At 46.9% G+C, this 19,134-nt stretch overlaps 1 protein-coding gene across 1 annotated transcript in view; it reads right to left on the reverse strand.

Moving 5' to 3' along the window:
* NPTXR (neuronal pentraxin receptor) overlaps positions 1–19,134 on the reverse strand; it is a 52,658-nt gene that overhangs the window by 31,935 nt on the left and 1,589 nt on the right. The window contains exon 4 of the mRNA XM_038389513.2: positions 18,801–19,098. Within this exon, the coding sequence (XP_038245441.2) occupies positions 18,801–19,098 (298 nt within the window). The remainder of the gene's footprint in view (positions 1–18,800; positions 19,099–19,134) is intronic.

Here is a 19,134-nt window from a genome sequence, read left to right on the forward strand (position 1 = left end):
AAAAAGAAAAGGAGTACTTGTGGCACCTTAGAGACTAACAAATTTATTAGAGCATAAGCTTTCGTGAGCTACAGCTCACTTCATCGGATGCATTTGGTGGAAAAAACAGAGGAGAGATTTATATACACACACACACAGAGAACATGAAACAATGGGTTTATCATACACATTGTAAGGAGAGTGATCACTTAAGATAAGCCATCACCAACAGCAGGGGGGGGAAAGGAGGAAAACCTTCCATGGAGACAAGCAGGTAGGCTAATTCCAGCAGTTAACAAGAATATCAGAGGAACAAAAAAAAAAAAAAAAAGCACAAGAACAAATCCGCACAGACACACCCCTGGAGCCCCGACCTGGGGTATTCTATCTGCTACCCAAGATCCATAAACCTGGAAATCCTGGACGCCCCATCATCTCAGGCATTGGCACCCTGACAGCAGGATTGTCTGGCTATGTAGACTCCCTCCTCAGGCCCTTCGTTACCAGCACTCCCAGCTATCTTCGAGACACCACCGATTTCCTGAGGAAACTACAGTCCATTGGTGATCTTCCTAAAAACACCATCCTAGCCACTATGGATGTAGAAGCCCTCTACACCAACATTCCACACAAAGATGGACTACAAGCCATCAGGAACAGTATCCCCGATACTGTCACAGCTAACCTGGTGGCAGAACTTTGAGACTTTGTCCTGACCCATAACTATTTCACATTTGGTGACAATGTATACCTTCAAATCAGCGGCACTGCGATGGGTACCCGCATGGCCCCACAGTATGCCAACATTTTTATGGCTGACTTAGAACAACGCTTCCTCAGCTCTCGTCCCCTAATGCCCCTACTCTACTTGCGCTACATTGATGACATCTTCAGCATCTGGACCCATGGAAAAGAAGCCCTTGAGGAATTCCACCATGATTTCAACAATTTCCATCCCACCATCAACCTCAGCCTGGACCAGTCCACACAAGAGATCCACTTCCTGGACACTACGGTGCTAATAAGCGATGGTCACATAAACACCACCCTATATCGGAAACCTACTGACCGCTATTCCTACCTACATGCCTCTAGCTTTCATCCTGATCATACCACTCGATCCATTGTCTACAGCCAAGCGCTACGATATAACCGCATTTGCTCCAACCCCTCAGACAGAGACAAACATCTACAAGATCTCTATCATGCATTCCTACAACTACAATACCCACCTGCTGAAGTGAAGAAACAGATTGACAGAGCCAGAAGAGTACCCAGAAGTCACCTACTACAGGACAGGCCCAACAAAGAAAACAACAGAACGCCACTAGCCATCACCTTCAGCCCCCAACTAAAACCTCTCCAACGCATCATCAAGGATCTACAACCTATCCTGAAGGACGAGCCATTGCTCTCTCAGATCTTGGGAGATAGACCAGTCCTTGCTTACAGACAGCCCCCCAATCTGAAGCAAATACTCACCAGCAACCACACACCACACAACAGAACCACTAACCCAGGAACCTATCCTTGCAACAAAGCCCGTTGCCAACTCTGTCCACATATCTATTCAGGGGATACCATCATAGGGCCGAATCACATCAGCCACACTATCAGAGGCTCGTTCACCTGCGCATCTACCAATGTGATATATGCCATCATGTGCCAGCAATGCCCCTCTGCCATGTACATTGGCCAAACTGGACAGTCTCTACGTAAAAGAATGAATGGACACAAATCAGACGTCAAGAATTATAACATTCAAAAACCAGTTGGAGAACACTTCAATCTCTCTGGTCACTCGATCACAGACCTAAGAGTGGCTATACTTCAACAAAAAAGCTTCAAAAACAGACTCCAACGAGAGACTGCTGAATTGGAATTAATTTGCAAACTGGATACAATTAACTTAGGCTTGAATAGAGACTGGGAATGGATGAGTCATTACACAAAGTAAAACTATTTCCCCATGTTTCAGAGTAGCAGCCATGTTAGTCTGTATTCGCAAAAAGAAAAGGAGTACTTGTGGCACCTTAGAGACTAACAAATTTATTAGAGCATAAGCTTTCGTGAGCTACAGCTCACTTCATCGGATGCATCCGATGAAGTGAGCTGTAGCTCACGAAAGCTTATGCTCTAATAAATTTGTTAGTCTCTAAGGTGCCACAAGTACTCCTTTTCTATTTCCCCATGGTATTTCTCCCCCCCCACCCCACCCCCCACTGTTCCTCTGATATTCTTGTTAACTGCTGGAATTAGCCTACCTGCTTGTCTCCATGGAAGGTTTTCCTCCTTTCCCCCCCCTGCTGTTGGTGATGGCTTATCTTAAGTGATCACTCTCCTTACAATGTGTATGATAAACCCATTGTTTCATGTTCTCTGTGTGTGTGTATATAAATCTCTCCTCTGTTTTTTCCACCAAATGCATCCGATGAAGTGAGCTGTAGCTCACGAAAGCTTATGCTCTAATAAATTTGTTAGTCTCTAAGGTGCCACAAGTACTCCTTTTCTTTTTGCGAATACAGACTAACACGGCTGCTACTCTGAAACCTGTGATGAAGCAAACTAAAGCATCTGGGGTTAGCACAGAGGCGTCCATTAGCCATAAGAAATAAACAGAAATAACCCTAATCACGTCTTTCTAAACATTCCTGATCTACTTACACATTTGGGAGTTTCAGATAAGTAATTCTAAATACGATCTGATAATTTATGATTATACCTGGCTTAAAGCTGCTTACAGCATTGCTTCTTTGTGTGTCCGCTCTCCGGAGAACAGACACAAAGGAAAAGATTCTTTTCTGTTTTTAAAAAGTTCTAGTCTTCCCATTGGCTCTTTTGGTAGGTGCCCTTTTCTTTACCTGCGGGACTTTGTTAACCCTTTACAGGTAAAGCAAGCACAGAACAGCCACCAAGAGGGACTTTATACTAGGATGATCAGATGTCCTGTTTTTAAAGGGACAGTCCCATATTTAAGCCCTCCTGTGGGTCTCCCAACTTTTTCTTAAAAACTGGTAAATTGTTTCATATTTTCTGTCTCCCCTTCCTATCAGCACTGGTGGGTCCCATCAGCAGTGGGGATGGGGGGTCCATTGGCCAGCGATGGGGGTGCTTGTGCAAGGCTGGTGGTGGGGCAAAGCTGCAGCGCTCCCCCTGCTGCTCCATCAGCACAGCCCCCACTGTGTGCCAGGGCCTCATCCCCCCCCCGCATTCTGTTTCTGACCGGCACTGGCTATGAGCTGCGGTGGCTGGTGAGTGCGAGTAGGCGCCAGGTATCAGCCGGTTACATGTCGCCCCTCTTCCTGTCCTCTTCCTGCTTTACCCTTCACTCCCCCCAACCCCACTGTCCTCCATATGCCCCCCATCCTCTTTTGGGGCACCTCCTGCTTCCAGTGCTGTGTGGAGAACCAGCCCCTGATCGGAGCACTCAGCTCACCAACAGCCTGGCTGGCAGACTCCTTCCTTCTCCCACTGCCTGTGGCTGGGTCGGTGACCCAGAAAAGCCCAAGACCCTCTGGCTTAAGGCGCTGGCCAGGAGGAGCTGAGTTCTGCATGTGCGAAAGCCCTGCATAGTACTGACACAAGGAAGCCTCTTTGCTCCTCAGCTAAGCTCTGGAGTGGCGGGGGCGGGGAGCAATTTCCAGCCTGTTTGCGCCCCAACCCTGCAAACTCCACAGCAGTCCCCTGGGCAGGGGCTTAGCACCTTCTTCACTCTCCAGCCCTCTGCCCTAGGTCTTGCCCCCAAGGAGTGCTGGATTGCTCTGTCCCCTAGATACCCTGCTGAGCCACCTCTCTGGCCAGATTCGCTGAAGCCCCTGCAGTCAGGTTTCCTGAGCCCTGGTGCACAATGAATCCTTAGGACTTAACCACTTACTGCCTGCGCTGTAGCTGGGGGACAGGAGATGGCTGTGTATGTTGGTGGCCAGCAGCAGCCTGGAGGTGTTAGCTGCCTTTCAACACTGTTAAGGCAGGAAAGGACAAGCTGCTTCCAGCCATAGGAGAGTGGGGAGGTGGGGAAAGAGATGAGCTCTGCAAAGTCCTTGGCAGGTCATCCCTTCTCCTGACTCCCCTGTGGCTGGAAGCAGCTCCCGTCCCTTCCCTCCCACAAAGTCCCAAAAGGCTGCTGCTGGCCACATTTTGGTGTGAATCCTGGCAGAAATCTCGGGAGGGGGGCATGTGAACCTGTGTGCCCCCTGCCCATGTGTTGCCTCAAGGAGACGCGTTGCCAGGCACCAGGAGAGGCAGGTCCATCCCGGGGCCCCAGCAAGGCATGGAGGGCAGAGAGTGCCGGGCAGGGACGGTCAGGTCGGTTAGTCACCCCCCGTGTGAGAGAGGTGTACAGGAATGTGTGTGTGTGTGTGTGTGTGTGTGTGACATCTCCCTGTGTGAACTCTACAGCCTTAAAGATAAGAAGGTAAATAAAAAGAACCCAACTACACAGTATTTCTTTTTAACAGGGGATCAGTCAACTTGATGTTAATTTGAATATCTGTACTGCAGAATTCTGATTGATTGCCATTGAATTCGCTTGAATATGAGTAATTTTACCAGGTGTCCCATATTCAGCATAGGGAAATATGGTCACCCTATTTATAGCTAACTGTCTGGCTGGGTGTCCATAAATGGGAGCTCCCGCCCCTTCATTTATCACCCGCCGCCCCCCCATTCAAATCCTATCCCTAACTCTAAGCACTGAACTATGGGATAGGCCGATGTGAGGCTCCCTCAGCCTCTCCTGCCAAAGCTTATTTACAGTTGAACAATTAACAACTCCTGGAGCAGGAGGACTGGCTGCCCCAGCTCTCCTACCTCCCAGGTGGGTGGGCTAAACACTGGACTACAGAGCCAATCTCTCTCTCTGGCCTATTGACTGTTCCACTAGGGATAAATAGTTAAATAGTCATTAGGCCAGAGAGAGAGAGAGAGAGAGGTTCTGTAGTCCGGTGATCAGGACCCCTTCTTAGGAGGTGGAAGACCCATGGTCCAGTCCCCCCTGCTCCAATCTCTCTTTCACTATTTATCCAGAGCTGAATGACTTCAACAGGAGAGACTGAGGGAACCCTACATCAGAATGTCCCCTAGCCCAGTGGTTAGAGGAGCTCTCTGCTGAGAGACAGGATTTGAACAAGGTGTCTCATCTCCTCCTCTGGCAGAGTGGGGGGAATTGAACCTGGGTCTCCCACATCCCAGATGAGTTCTCTAACCACTGGGCTAAAAGCTATTAAGTGTGCAGCACCACCACCTCCTCCTACTCCTCATCTTGAATGGTAAGCAACACACCTACCGGATTGAGCCCCATGCAACTTAGATGGCTGAATGCCTGTCTTCCCCAGGTTTGTGAATAGCTCTGGGGCCTAGGGAGGAGATAGGCACCTGGACAGCTATTGTGAAGCAGCAGTGCGTATACCCAGAGGCAGAAACTTAAGCGCCTAGGGAACTTTTACCCTGCAAATTAAGGCACCAAGTGAGTTTAGGTGCCTATGGTGTTTGGCAGGATTTTGTGGATGTAGCAGAGTTTAAAATTGTAACTTTGGCATCAATATCCCAGACTTAGGCACTTAAGTAACTTTGTGGATCCTACCCCCAGTGACTTGACTCATTTAAAAAAGGATGGAATGGAACACTGGAGAACATACTATAGGGAATATACCTGCATTAGCCAGAGGTGGGGAAGTACAGACAAGACGTGACCTACATTAATAAGTATTTTCTCTAACTCTTGTGAAAGAGAGAGCATAGTGAGCAGAGCTCTCTTCCTTGGAGGAAAGATGTCAGGGCAACTTAACAGAGAATATCAGACTGACAAGTCTTTATTCAGAAGTACAAGGAAATCTGCTGCTATCTTGAGAGTAATAACCCTGTGTTAATGTTCCCCTTATAAGTGTTCTTTACATTAAGTATGACTTTAAAGTCATAGGGGTCCTATAAAGGTAGCCAGCCAGCCAGGCAGCGGCACAGACAGAGCTAGCAAACAGAGCTGGAAACGGGAGTTTGTGAGGGGAGTTTGTATTGTGGTGCTTGTTTGGGGTTTGTTTTTGCTGTGGGGGGTGGTCTTTTTGGTGTGGCTTGTGTTTCCCAGATTAACAGGATTTAGGTGGGAAGGCAATGACGAATAAGGAGGCAGCTGTGGGAGTGACTCCTGTAGCAGAAGATACAATGAGGATGACTGGATGTGGAAGCTGTGATATGTACATGATCCTGGAGGGGGGACCTGGTAAGAGTTTTTTTCTGCATGAAATGCCGTCTGATAGAGCTGATGGAGGAGAAGATCCGAGGTCTGGAGATGCAGGTGGAAAGTCTGGTTGAGTTTAGGAGGGGGTTTGAGCAGATGATGGAGCAAAGACACGAGGTATCTGAAGGGAAAAGCTCAGACTTACAGATCGAAGCAGGGCTGGGGAATTTTGAGGGGAGACTGGGTGAGGAAAGTGGTCAGTGGAAGCATGTGACTAAAAGAACCAGGCAGAGGAAAAGACAGGCTAGTGAAGGAGAAATAGAGCTTAGGAACAGGTTTGCAGAGTTGGAAAATGAAGAAGTGGCTCAGCAGGTAGTCGCTGAACATGGAAGGGCAAGGAAGAAGAGAAGAGAGGCTAGTCCGATAGGAAAAGGGGAAGAGTCAAGGGATACTACACCAAATATGAGCCCCAGGAGGATACAGGATGTGTTGAAGAGGATTATAAGGGAAAATAGGAATGGAAAGAACTTGCAGCCCAGAGGGAACAGGGGAGACACTGGAGAATAGCACTGTCACCAGGAAAAGGCAGGTCTATGTGATCGGGGACTCTTTATTGAGAAGAATAGACAGGCCTGTAACTAGAGCTGATCCAGAGAATAGAAGGGTGTGCTGTCTTCCAGGTGCTAAGATATGGGATGTAGACCTGAAGTTGAAAAGGATCCTAAAGGGAGCGGGAAAGAATCCCCTAATTATCCTTCATGTGAGAACAAATGATACGGCTAGATTCTCACTGGAAGTATTAAGGGAGACTATGCTAGGCTGGGGAAGACGCTTAAGGAAATCGAGGCTCAGGTGATCTTTAGTGGGATCCTGCCTGTTCCTAGAGAAGGGCAACAAAGGTGTGAAAAGATTATAACTGTCAACAGATGGCTTAGGCAGTGGTGCTATAAAGAGGGCTTTGGGATGTATGGCCACTGGGAGGCATTCATGGACAGAGGACAGTTCTCTCGGGATGGACTTCATCTGAGTAGGGAAGGAAATAGACTTCTAGGATGGAGGCTGGCACAACTGATAAAGAGAGCTTTAAACTAGGAATTTGGGGGAGATGGTTGGGAGATGTCCAGGTAATCTCCATGCCAGATCTTAGCATTGAGAGGGAAGAAGATGAAGTAAGAAAGGATACAGACGTGGGTAGGAGAATGTATATAAGGAGCGAGGGCAGTGTGGATACTGTCTAATAGGTTATACTGGCTGTAGAATGACTGTGCCTAATAGGGTACAAAATGTGAGCGAGGCCAAACAGCAAAAATTAAGATGTTTGTACACCAATGCGAGGAGTCTAGGTAACAAAATGGAGGAACTAGAGCTACTGGTGCAGGAAGTGAAACCAGATATTATAGGGATAACAGAAACATGGTGGAATAGTAGTCATGACTGGACTACAGATATTGAAGGGTATGTGCTGTTTAGGAAAGACAGAAATAAAGGTAAAGGTGGTGGAGTAGCATTGTACATTAATGATGAGGTAGAATGTAAAGAAATAAGAAGCGATGCAATGGATAAGACAGAGTCCATCTGGGCAAAAATTACATTGGGGAAGATAACTAATAGAGCCTCTCCTACGATAGTGCTTGGGGTGTGCTATAGACCTCTGGGATCTAATTTGGATATGGATAGAGCCCTTTTTAATGTTTTTAATAAAGTAAATACTAATGGAAACCGCGTGGTCATGGGAGACTTTAACTTCCCAGATACAGACTGGAGGACCAGTGCGAGTAATAATAATAGGGCTCAGATTTTCCTAGATGCGATAGCTGATGGATTCCTTCATCAAGTAGTTGCTGAACTGACTAGAGGGGATGCCATTTTAAATTTATTTTGGTGAGTAGCGAGGACCTCATAGAAGAAATGGTTGTAGGGGATAATCTTGGTTCAAGTGATCATGAGCTAATTCAGTTCAAACTGAACAGAAGGATGAACAAAAATAAATCTGCAACTAGAGTTTTTGATTTCAAAAGGGCTGACTTTCAAAAATTAAGGAGACTAGTTAGGAAAGTGGATTGGCCTGAAGAATTTATGGATCTAAAGGTAGAGGAGGCCTGGGATTACTTTAAATCAAAGCTGCAGAAGCTATCGGAAGCCTGTATCCCAAGAAAGGGGAAAAAATTCATAGGCAGGAGTTGTAGACCAAGCTGGATGAGCAAGCATCTTAGAGAGGTGATTAAGAAGAAGCAGAAAACATACAGGGAGTGGAAGATGGGAGGGATCAGCAAGGAAAGCTACCTTATTGAGGTCAGAACATGTAGGGATAAAGTGAGACAGGCTAAAAGTCGAGTAGAGTTGGACCTTGCAAAGGGAATTAAAACCAATAGTAAAAGGTTCTATAGCCATATAAATAAGAAGAAAACTAAGAAAGAAGAAGTGGGGCCACTAAACACTGAGGATGGAGTGGAGGTTAAAGATAATCTAGCCATGGCCCAATATCTAAACAAATACTTTGCCTCAGTCTTTAATAAGGCTAAAGAGGATCTTGGGGATAATGGTAGCATGACAAATGGGAATGAGGATATGGAGGTAGATATTACCATATCTGAGGTAGAAGCGAAACTCAAACATCTTAATGGGACTAACTCGGGGGGCCCAGATAATCTTCATCCAAGAATATTAAAGAAATTGGCACCTGAAATTGCAAGCCCATTAGCAAGAATTTTTAATGAATCTGTAAACTCAGGAGTTGTACCGAATGATTGGAGAATTGCTAATATAGTTCCTATTTTTAAGAAAGGAAAAAAAAGTGATCCGGGTAACTACAGGCCAGTTAGTTTGACATCTGTAGTATGCAAGGTCCTGGAAAAAATTTTGAAGGAGAAATTAGTTAAGGACATTGAAGCCAATGGTAAATGGGACAAAATACAACATGGTTTTACAAAAGGTATATTGTGCCAAACCAACCTGATCTCCTTCTTTGAGAAAGTAACAGATTTTTTAGATAAAGGAAACGCAGTGGATCTAATTTACCTAGATTTCAGTAAGGCGTTTGATACCATGCCACATGGGGAATTATTAGCTAAATTGGAAAAGATGGGGATCAATATGAACATCAAAAGGTGGATAAGGAATTGGTTAAAGGGGAGACTACAACGGGTCCTACTGAAAGGCGAACTGTCAGGCTGGAGGAAGGTTAGCAGTGGAGTTCCTCAGGGATAGGTTTTGGGACCAATCTTATTTAATCTTTTTATTACTGACCTTGGCACAAAAAGTGGGAGTGTGCTAATAAAGTTTGCAGATGATACAAAGCTGGGAGGTATTGCCAATTTAGAGAAGGACCGGGATATCATACAGCAGGATCTGGATGACCTTGTAAACTGGAGTAATAGTAATAGATGAAATTTAATAGTGAAAAGTTTAAGGTCATGCATTTAGGGATTAATAACAAGAATTTTAGTTATAAGCTGGGGACGCATCAATTAGAAGTAACGGAGGAGGAGAAGGACCTTGGAGTATTGGTTGACCACAGGATGACTATAAGCCGCCCATGTGATATGGCCGTGAAAAAAGCTAACACGGTCTTGGGATGCATCAGGCGAGGTATTTCCAATAGAGATAAGGAGGTGTTAGTACCATTATACATGGCACTGGTAAGACCTCACTTGGAATACTGCATGCAGTTCTGGTCTCCCATGTTTAAGAGGATGAATTCAAACTGGAACAGGTACAGAGAAGGGCTACTAGGATGATCCGAGGAATGGAAAACTTGTCTTATGAAGGGAGACTTAAGGAGCTTGGCTTGTTTAGCCTAACTAAAAGAAGGTTGAGGGGAGATATGATTGCTCTCTATAAATATATCAGAGGGATAAATACAGGAGAGGGAGAGGAATTATTTCAGCTCAGCACCAATGTGGACACAAGAACAAATGGGTATAAACTGGCCACCAGGAAGTTTAGACTTGAAATTAGACGAAGGTTTCTAACCATCAGAGGAGTGAAGTTTTGGAATAGCCTTCTAAGGGAAACAGTGGGGGCAAAAGATCTATCTGGCTTTAAGATTCTACTCGATAAGTTTATGGAGGAGATGGTATGATGGGATAATGTGATTTTGGTAATTAATTGATCTTTAAATATTCATGGTAAATAGGCCTAATCCCCTGAGATGGGATATTAGATGGATGGGATCTGAGTTACCCAGGAAAGAATTTTCTGTAGTATCTGGCTGGTGAATCTTGCCCATATGCTCAGGGTTTAGCTGATCGCCATATTTGGGGTCGGGAAGGAATTTTCTTCCAGGGCAGATTGGAAGAGGCCCTGGAGGTTTTTTGTCTTCCTCTGTAGCATGGGGCATAGGTCACTTGATGGAGGATTCTCTGCTCCTTGAAGTCTTTAAACCACGATTTGAGGACTTCAATAGCTCAGACATAGGTGAGGTTTTTCGTAGGAGTGGGTGGGTGAGATTCTGTGGCCTGCGTTGTGCAGGAGGTCGGACTAGATGATCAGAATGGTCCCTTCTGACCTTAGTATCTATGAATCTATGAAAGTCCTTTGCACTGTAGTGTTTGACTTATACAAAGCTACACATGCTTTTTCTATCCCTGTACTGCCTATTTCTATTCTCCCCTCTCTGCAAGTACAGGAGAAGCAGTAGGTGCAAAGTTTTCAGACAATTTATCCAAGTGATTTTTTTAATCAAAAGAGCCTATTCAGAGATTGCCTCCTTCTGCTAGTTTGATGGCTACCACTCTGCTGTTGGGCTCAAGACTTACGCCACCCAGAGAAGGAGTGAGATGTTTTTTCTGTATTTAAGAAATAAAAAACCACAATCATCACATTACAGTGGATCTAAACAACACGCTCTGTTCCCATGGTTTCTTTCTCCTTGATAGCTTCTCTTGTAGCAGTTACTGTTAATAACCTAGCCTGTTATAGGCCATGAACACACACGCTTCCCCTCCTTGACAGGCTGATATCACCAATATGCCGGTATACAAATGAAGAACTAAAGCAGAGAGAAGAGATGGATGGAAACCAAATGAAATTAATTTTAAGCACTACTCAATAACAGCATGAAATATTCTTCCAGTTGGCAGAGGGGGTGAAAATAGCTCTAACAGTGGACATGAAATATCAAAGTCTACATTTAGTACCACAAGCAGTAAGTGCCCAGGCTTGTTTTACTGTATATAAGCAGAATGAGGAGGCACAAATCCTCCCCAGGGCCAGCATGACACAGCCCTGGTCTACACTATGGGGTTAGGTCAAATTTAGCCAGGTTAGGGCAATTTTAAAATGAATGCGTCTACACAACCAACCCCGTTCCGTCAACCTAAAGGGCTCTTAAAATCGACTTCTGTATTCCTCCCCAGCGAGGGTCGAATTTGGGGTAGTGCACACACAATTCGACAGTATTGGCCTCCAGGAGTTATCCCAGAGTGCTCCAGTGTGACTGCACTTTGAACTCCGATGCACAGGTACACAGTAAAAGCCCCGGGAAATTTTGAATTTCATTTCCTGTTTGGTCAGCGTGGCGAGCTCAGCAGCACAGATGACCCTGCAGTCCCCCCAGAATTGCAAACGAGCTCCAGCATGGACTGAAAGGGAGACACTGGATCTGATTGCTGTATGGGGAGAAGAATCTGTACAGGCCAAAAAGAAGAAATGCTAATATATATGCCAAAATCGCACAGAGCATGGTGGAGAGAGGCTACAACAGGGACACACAGCAGTGCTGCATGAAAGTTAAGGAGCTCAGGCAAGCCTACCAAAAGACAAAGGAGGCAAACGGTTGCTCCGGATCAGAGCCCCATACATGCAGCTTCTATGATCAGCTGATGGCATTCTGGGGGGGACCCTACCACTACCCCACCACTGTCCATGGACACCTGCAAGGGGGGAGTCTCTCGCAACAGGGAGGAGGATTTTGTGGATGAGGAAGAGGAAGGGGAGGAGAATGCGCAACAAGTAAGCGGTGAATCTGTTCTCCCCGGCAGCCAGGACCTTTTCATCACCCTGGAGCCAATACCCTCCCAAGGCGGGATCCCCGACCCTGAAGCTGGAGAAGGCACCTCTGGTGAGTGCACATTTGTAACTACAGTACAGGGTTTAAAAGCAATAGTGTTTAATGTTTGATTTGCCCTGAAGAATTGGGATGCATTTGCAGCCAGTACAGCTAATGGAAAAGTCTGTTAACGTGTCTGGGGATGGTGCAGGAATCCTCCAGGGATATCTCCATGAAGCTCTCCTGGAGGTACTCTGAAAGCCTTTGCAGAAGGTTTCTGGGGAGGGCTGCCTGATTTCGCCCTCCACAGTAGGACACTTTACCATGCCAAGCCAGTAGCAAGTAGTCTGGAATCATTGCAGCACAAAGCATAGCAGCGAATGGTCCTGGGTTTTGGTCGCATTCAAGTAACATTCAGTCTTTATCTTTCTGTGTTAGCCTCAGGAGAGTGATATCATTCATGGTCACCTAGTTGAAATAGGGGAATTTTTGTAAGGGAACAGTAAAAGGACCCCATTCATGCTGGGTTGTTTGTGGTTGGCTAAAAGGAATCATCCTGGAGAATAGCCATGTAGTGGGGTGGGGGAAGGTGTGTGATGCACATCCACTCGAAAACTGTAGCCCCTCCTTTTAAATGTGAAACCCAACTGACATTGTTTGCTATGGGAAAGGATGGTGCTGCAGTTTGAAACCATTCCCACATGTTATGAAGGCAGAAGAAGTCAACCCCGCATACCAAAAGGCTTACCATGGCTGCCTGGAAACCGAATTCTGTTGCCCAGCCATTGTGATGTGTCACCACCAGCAGGCGCTCAATATAAAAGGCAAAATGCGACCTTGTACCTAAAGCACATGTGCGGTCTTTGGTGAATTGCTTGATTCACTGTGCAAGAGTATCCCTTTTGTTCTCAGAAATGTATCATCTTAAATTTTACTCTCCCTTTTTATCTCCCCCCAGGTGCAAATGTTTTTATGCTCCCCCTATCATCTCGATCCCTGAGGTTATCGCAGATTAGAAGGTGAAAAAAACGCACTCGCGATGACATGTTTTCTGAGCTCATGCAGTCCTCCCGCACTGATAGGACAGAGCTTAATGCATGGAGGCATTCAGTGGCAGAGGCCAGGAAAGTATTAAGTGAGTGTGAAAAGCAGAAGTAGAAGGCGATGCTGAGGCTAATGGGGGAGTAAACGGACATGATGAGGCATCTGTTGGAGCTGCAGGAAAGCCAACAAGAGCACAGACCCCCGCTGCATCCATTGTATAACCACCTGCCCTCCTCCCCAAGTTCCATATCCTCCTCACCCAGATGCCCAAGAATGTGGGGTGGGAGGCTACGGGCACCCAGCCACTCCACTACAGAGGATGGCCAAGCAACAGAAGGCTGTCATTCAAACAGTTTGATTTTTAGTGTGGCTACAATAAGCAACGTGGCTTTGTCCTTCCTTCCTCCCGCACCACACCCCACCTGGGCTACCTTGTCAGTTATCTCACTTTTTTTTTAATTAATAAAGAAAGAATGCATGGTTTCAAAACAGTAGTTACTTTATTTCCTTTGCCAGCTGTGATTGAAGCGGGGAGGGTGGTTGGCTTACAGGGAATTAAAATCAACAAAGGGGGAGGGTTTGCAGCAAGGAGAAACACACACAGCTGTCACACTGTAGCCTGGCCAGTCATGAAACTGGTTTTCAAAGCCTCTCTGATGTGCAGTGCACCTAGCTGTGCTCTTCTAATTGCCCTGGTGTCTGGCTGCTCAAAATCGGCTGCCAGGCGATATGCCTCAACCTCCCACCCCGCCATAAATGTCTCCCCCTTATTCTCACAGATATTATGGAGCACACAGCAAGCAGTAACAATGGGAATGTTGGTTGCGCTGAGGTCTAACCTAGTCAGCAAACAGCGCCAGCGAGCTTTTAAACATCCAAAGGCACATTCTACCACCATTCTGAACTTGCTCAGCCTATAGTTGAACTGCTCCTTACTACTGTCTAGGCTGCCTGTGTACGGCTTCATGAGCCATGGGAGCAAGGGGTAGGCTGGGTCCCCAAGGATAACTATTGACATTTCAACATCCCCAATGGTAATTTTCTGGTCTGGGAAGTAAGTCCCTTCTTGCAAATGCTCGAACAGCCCAGAGTTCCTAAAGATGCGAGTGTCATGCACTTTTCCTGGCCATACCATGCTGATGTTGATGAAACATCCCTTGTGATCCACCAGTGCTTGCAGCACCATTGAGAAGTACCCCTTGCGGTTTATATACTGGTTGGCAAGGTGGTCTGGTGCCAAGATAGGGATATGTGTTCCGTCTATCACCCCACCACAGTTAGGGAACCCCATTGCAGCAAAGCCATCCAGTATGACCTGCACATTTCCCAGAGTCACTACCCTTGAGAGCAGAACGTCAGTGATTGGATTGGCTACTTGGATCACAGCAGTCCCCACAGTAGACTTTCCCACTCCAAATTGATTCCCAACTGACAGGTAGCAGACAGGCATTGCAAGCTTCCACAGGGCTATCACCACTCGCTTCTTAACTGTCAGGGTAGCTCTCATCTTGGTATTCCTGCGCTTCAGGGTGGGGTAAAGCAACTCACAGAGTTCCAGGAAACTGGCCTTACGCATGCAAAAGTTTCACAGCCACTGGGAATCATCCCATACCTGCAACACTATGTGGTCCCACCAGTCTGTGCTTGTTTGCTGGGCCGAGAATTGGTGTTCCACTGTATCAACCAGCCCCACTGCCGCCATGATGTCCCAATTGCCACAGTCCGTGCTTTCAGGAACGTCTGTGTCCATGTCCTCATCACAATCGTCCTCGTGCTGGTGTCTCTTAGCCCAGTTCTGCATATACTCCAGGATAATGCATGAGGTGTTTACAATGCTCACAACAGCAGTGGTGAGCTGAATGGGCTCCATGCTTGCCATGGTATGGTGTCTGCATGGGTAACCCAGGAAAAAAGGTGCTAAACGATTGTCTTCCGTTGCTTTCACGGAGGGAGGGAGGGGCAACTGATGACATGTACCCAAAAACACCCTCGACAATGTTTTCGCCCCATCAGGCACTGGGAGATTAACCCGGAATTCCAATGGGATAGCTACCCACAGTGCACTGCTCCGTAAGTCGATGCTAGCCACGGTATTGAGGACACACTTCGTCGACTTGATACGCTTAGTGGGGACATACCCAATCGACTGTATAAAACTGATTTCTAAAAATTGCCTTCTATAAAATCAACCTAATTTCATAGTGTAGACATAGCCACAGAGTCAGTGTTCATAGAATCAAAAGAGATGGAAACAGAATATTGAACTCTGGTTAATGCAGAATTGTTCCCTACAGAACAAGTACATTCTTTCCAGCTACTGTAAGCAACCCACCCCATCACTGTGATTGCTTCTTGCATTGTACGATACCCATATGAACTGCCAGACCAGTTCAAACCAGATGTCTATCTAGGCCAATACCACTTCTCAGACAGCAACCAGGACCACATGCTCCAGAGCAAGAAATCCTATAGTGGACAATTATAGAATCATAGACTTTAAGGCCAGAAGGGCCATTGTGATCATCTAGTCTGACCTCCTGCTTATTGCAGGCCCACATAACCTCACCCACCCACTCCTGTAACAGACATCTAACCTCCGGCTGAATTACTGAAGTCCTCAAATCATGGTTTAAAGACTTCAAGTTACAGAAAATCCACCATTTACTCTTATTTAAACCTGCAAGTGACCCGTGCCCCATGCTGCAGAGGAATGCGAAACCCCCTCTCCGCTCAGGGACTCTGCCGATCTGACCTGGGGGGAAATTCCTTCCTGAACCCAAATATGGCAGTCCATATGAAAAGTTCCTTTCTAACCTTAACAGTCAGCAACTGGCTTATGCTCTGATGCATGAAGATTTATGCCTGTGAGAGCCATCAGGCAGGGATTCTGTTTGCCAGTAGTGAGCCAAGGATGGATTCAGATCCTAGCCCGGGCCCTGGCTTACCAAAATGCAGGATGAACTCTCACTATCAAAAGCTATTTCCTGCTATTCTTTATAATCCCATTTGTTCTGTTCCATTACTACCAGATCTCCTTTGGCCCTGCATACAGAATCTCTTTCATACCTTAGGATTCACACCCTTCAGATATAATTGCAGAGAGTTAGTCCTTGTTATCCAGGGTTTTTGGCACGCTCTCTGCTTCTGGAAATCCATCCTCCCTGGAAGAAAGCCTCCTCGGAGATGCACTCATGGGATGGAACGAGCAAAAACTTGCAGTCCTCCATTATCAAAGAAGAGATGAGGTTGTTGTGATCCCAAGGGGAAGGGTAGAGAGATGAAGTTGTCAAGTGAAGATACTAGCAGGAGAAAGGATTGAGAGAATGGGACCATGGAGAAGTAGCCAAAGCCAGGGGAAGAGCAATACACAGCACCACAAAGGAGAGGAGCAGAGAAGCAGGATGGAAAAGGGAAAGTCTGGTGAGTAAAAGAGAAGATGGAAAAAGACGTTGGGGCAGAGGGTGGGGGGATTAAAAGCCAGAAAGAGGGGAGAGACACGAGGAAAACTTCAGGAGAGAAACAAGAAACACGGAAATAAAGAGAAAGGAGGAAAGGAGCTTGGACTATAGAAATGGGAGGAGAAAGGCAGAGTGAAGATGCACCCAAATGAAAGGTTGTATACACTCATTCAATGTTAAAACCCATTGCAATGAAAGGTGTATCCTTGGCAGAAAAGGGGAGCTGAGAAGCAAGAGGTGCACTGGTTGCAGCTGCTGGGTGTGGGTGGAACATTTGTCTAGAGCCCTGGGATGTAGTAGGGGAAATGTAACTGAGTGCTAGCAGCTGCATCCGGATCGCTGACATTGCTGCAACATGAGGTTGGCTTCAGGCTCAACTGTGAGCATTAAACTCTCTGTTGGGAGATTGCCAGCACCTGAGTGGTAACTACTGGGGCTAATGATGTCATTGGGAAGGTCTAAGTAGAAGGAACAGGAAGCAAGAGGCAGTTCAGAAGCTGAGCTGTGCTGGGGACGGAGGCTGGCTGTGTGGAAAGTGCCAGTTACATGGTCAAGGTGTTTAAAAAAAAAAAAGCAGAGGAACAGAGGAATAAAAGACACACATGGTACAAGGAAACCAGCTGTGAGCTGACAGAACTGGGCTATACTGTAGAGCACACTGGGTAGCTGAGAGAGCCCCCTGTGACAGGAAGGATGCCAGCATCTTAACATTTTTCATTTTCAAAGGCCGATAGGTAATTTCATCCTGACTTCAGCTGGTAATCAGCGTATGATGCCCTGAAGCATGAGAGTTAATAGCCCTTGTCATTTGATCCTAGCTAATGTTACTGCGGATGTTCAGGGTGACCATAGATCCCATTTTGGCCAGAACAGTCCCTTTTTTAAGCCCTGTCCAGGCTGTCCTGACTTTTTTGGCAGAAGTGGGCATTTGTCCCATTTGCTCTGGCCGATTTGATCAGTTGAAAGAGCAACCGGGACAAATGCCCACTTTTGTCAAAAAAGTGTGGTGTAGTGCAGAGGAGCGTGCGGGGGAGGGGTGAGTGGCAATGCCAGCCCTGTGCAGTGGGGTAGGCAGCAAGGCTCAGGCCAGTGACCTTGGGCAAGCCCCGCACAGGGGTGGGGGATGGAAGGGCTCAGGCCAGCCCTACGCAGAATCCTATTTTCCCTTTGGGAAATATGGTCACCCTACAGATGCTGCTTTTAGTCTTAGAGATGCCTGATCTTTTTGAAATTTTAACTAAGCTATTTACCTTAGTTTCCTGTAGCAGTGAGTGTCACATGCTAATTCTATGGCTGTTCTGGGCCACGGTGCTCGAAGCACAGGTCCGGCAGGAGTACTCTGAGAAAAATGAGGCTTACACACAGCTGTGAGTTATTGGCTTTATTGAAGGTTAGTGACCCACCCGAAACATGGACTCCAAGCGTTGCAGTCACGGAGGCGGGGAACCCAGCATACCGAAGCTTTGCCTGGGACGGAGTCCCCATTGTGGGTGGGTCACTAACCTTCAATAAAGCCAATAACTCATAGCTGTGTGTAAGCCTCGTTTTTCTCAGAGTACTCCTGCCGGACCTGTGGTGCTTCGAGCACTGTGGCCCAGAACATTTGGCGCAGTGAGCAGGGTCTCTTTACACAGGTCAAAGGCAGTTTGATGGCTCCGCTGCCATTGCCAGGGTGCTGCCTTTCGTACTAAGGCCTGCAAAGGCCGCATAAGGAAGGCTAGATGAGGAATGAAGGCACGCCAGAACCCAAGTAGACCGAGGAAAGCATGCAACTCTTTCTTCGTCTGGGGTGGGGGATAACCCTGCACCGTTTGTTGTACCTTCCGAGGAATTTGCCGATCTGGTCCCACCCACATAATACCTAGATAGACTACCGTCTGAGCGGGGCCCTGTATTTTCTGGGGGTTCAGAGTCAATCCACGCGCCTCCAAGCCAGTAACGACTGCGTGTAACGCATCCGCCACCAGTTCACGGAAGGGGCCGAATACCATCACGTCGTCAATGTAATGGTAACAATGGGTCATGTCCGGCAGCCGTATTCGGGCAAGGTCAGCACTCACCAACTGGTGGCAAATAGTTGGGGAGTGCTTCCAGCCCTGTGGCAGAAGACAGAAAGTATATTGGCGGGCCTGCCACGAAAAGGCAAACTGCTCCTGACTCTCAGGGGCAATGGCGATAGAAAAGAAGGCATTTGCAAGGTCAATTATGGCATGCCAGGGCAAGGCAGCTGCCGCGATGTGCTCGATCAGGGTCACCATATCCGGAAAGACCGCCGTCAGCGGAGGGGTGACCCTGTTCAACTCACGATAGTCTACCGTCATACGCCAAGTCCCATCCGGTTTCCGCACTGGCCAAAGGGGGCTATTGTACGGGCTTAAGATGGGCCAAATAATCTTGGCCTCTAACAGCGCGCTGATTGTCTGGGTGATCTCCTCCTCCCCTCCAGGGAGGCAATACTGTCATTTAGATACTACAGCAGTAGAGAGAGGCAA

This window comes from Dermochelys coriacea, chromosome 1 (genome assembly GCF_009764565.3).
Source record: "Dermochelys coriacea isolate rDerCor1 chromosome 1, rDerCor1.pri.v4, whole genome shotgun sequence".
In the NCBI taxonomy this organism is placed as follows: Eukaryota; Metazoa; Chordata; order Testudines; family Dermochelyidae; genus Dermochelys; species Dermochelys coriacea.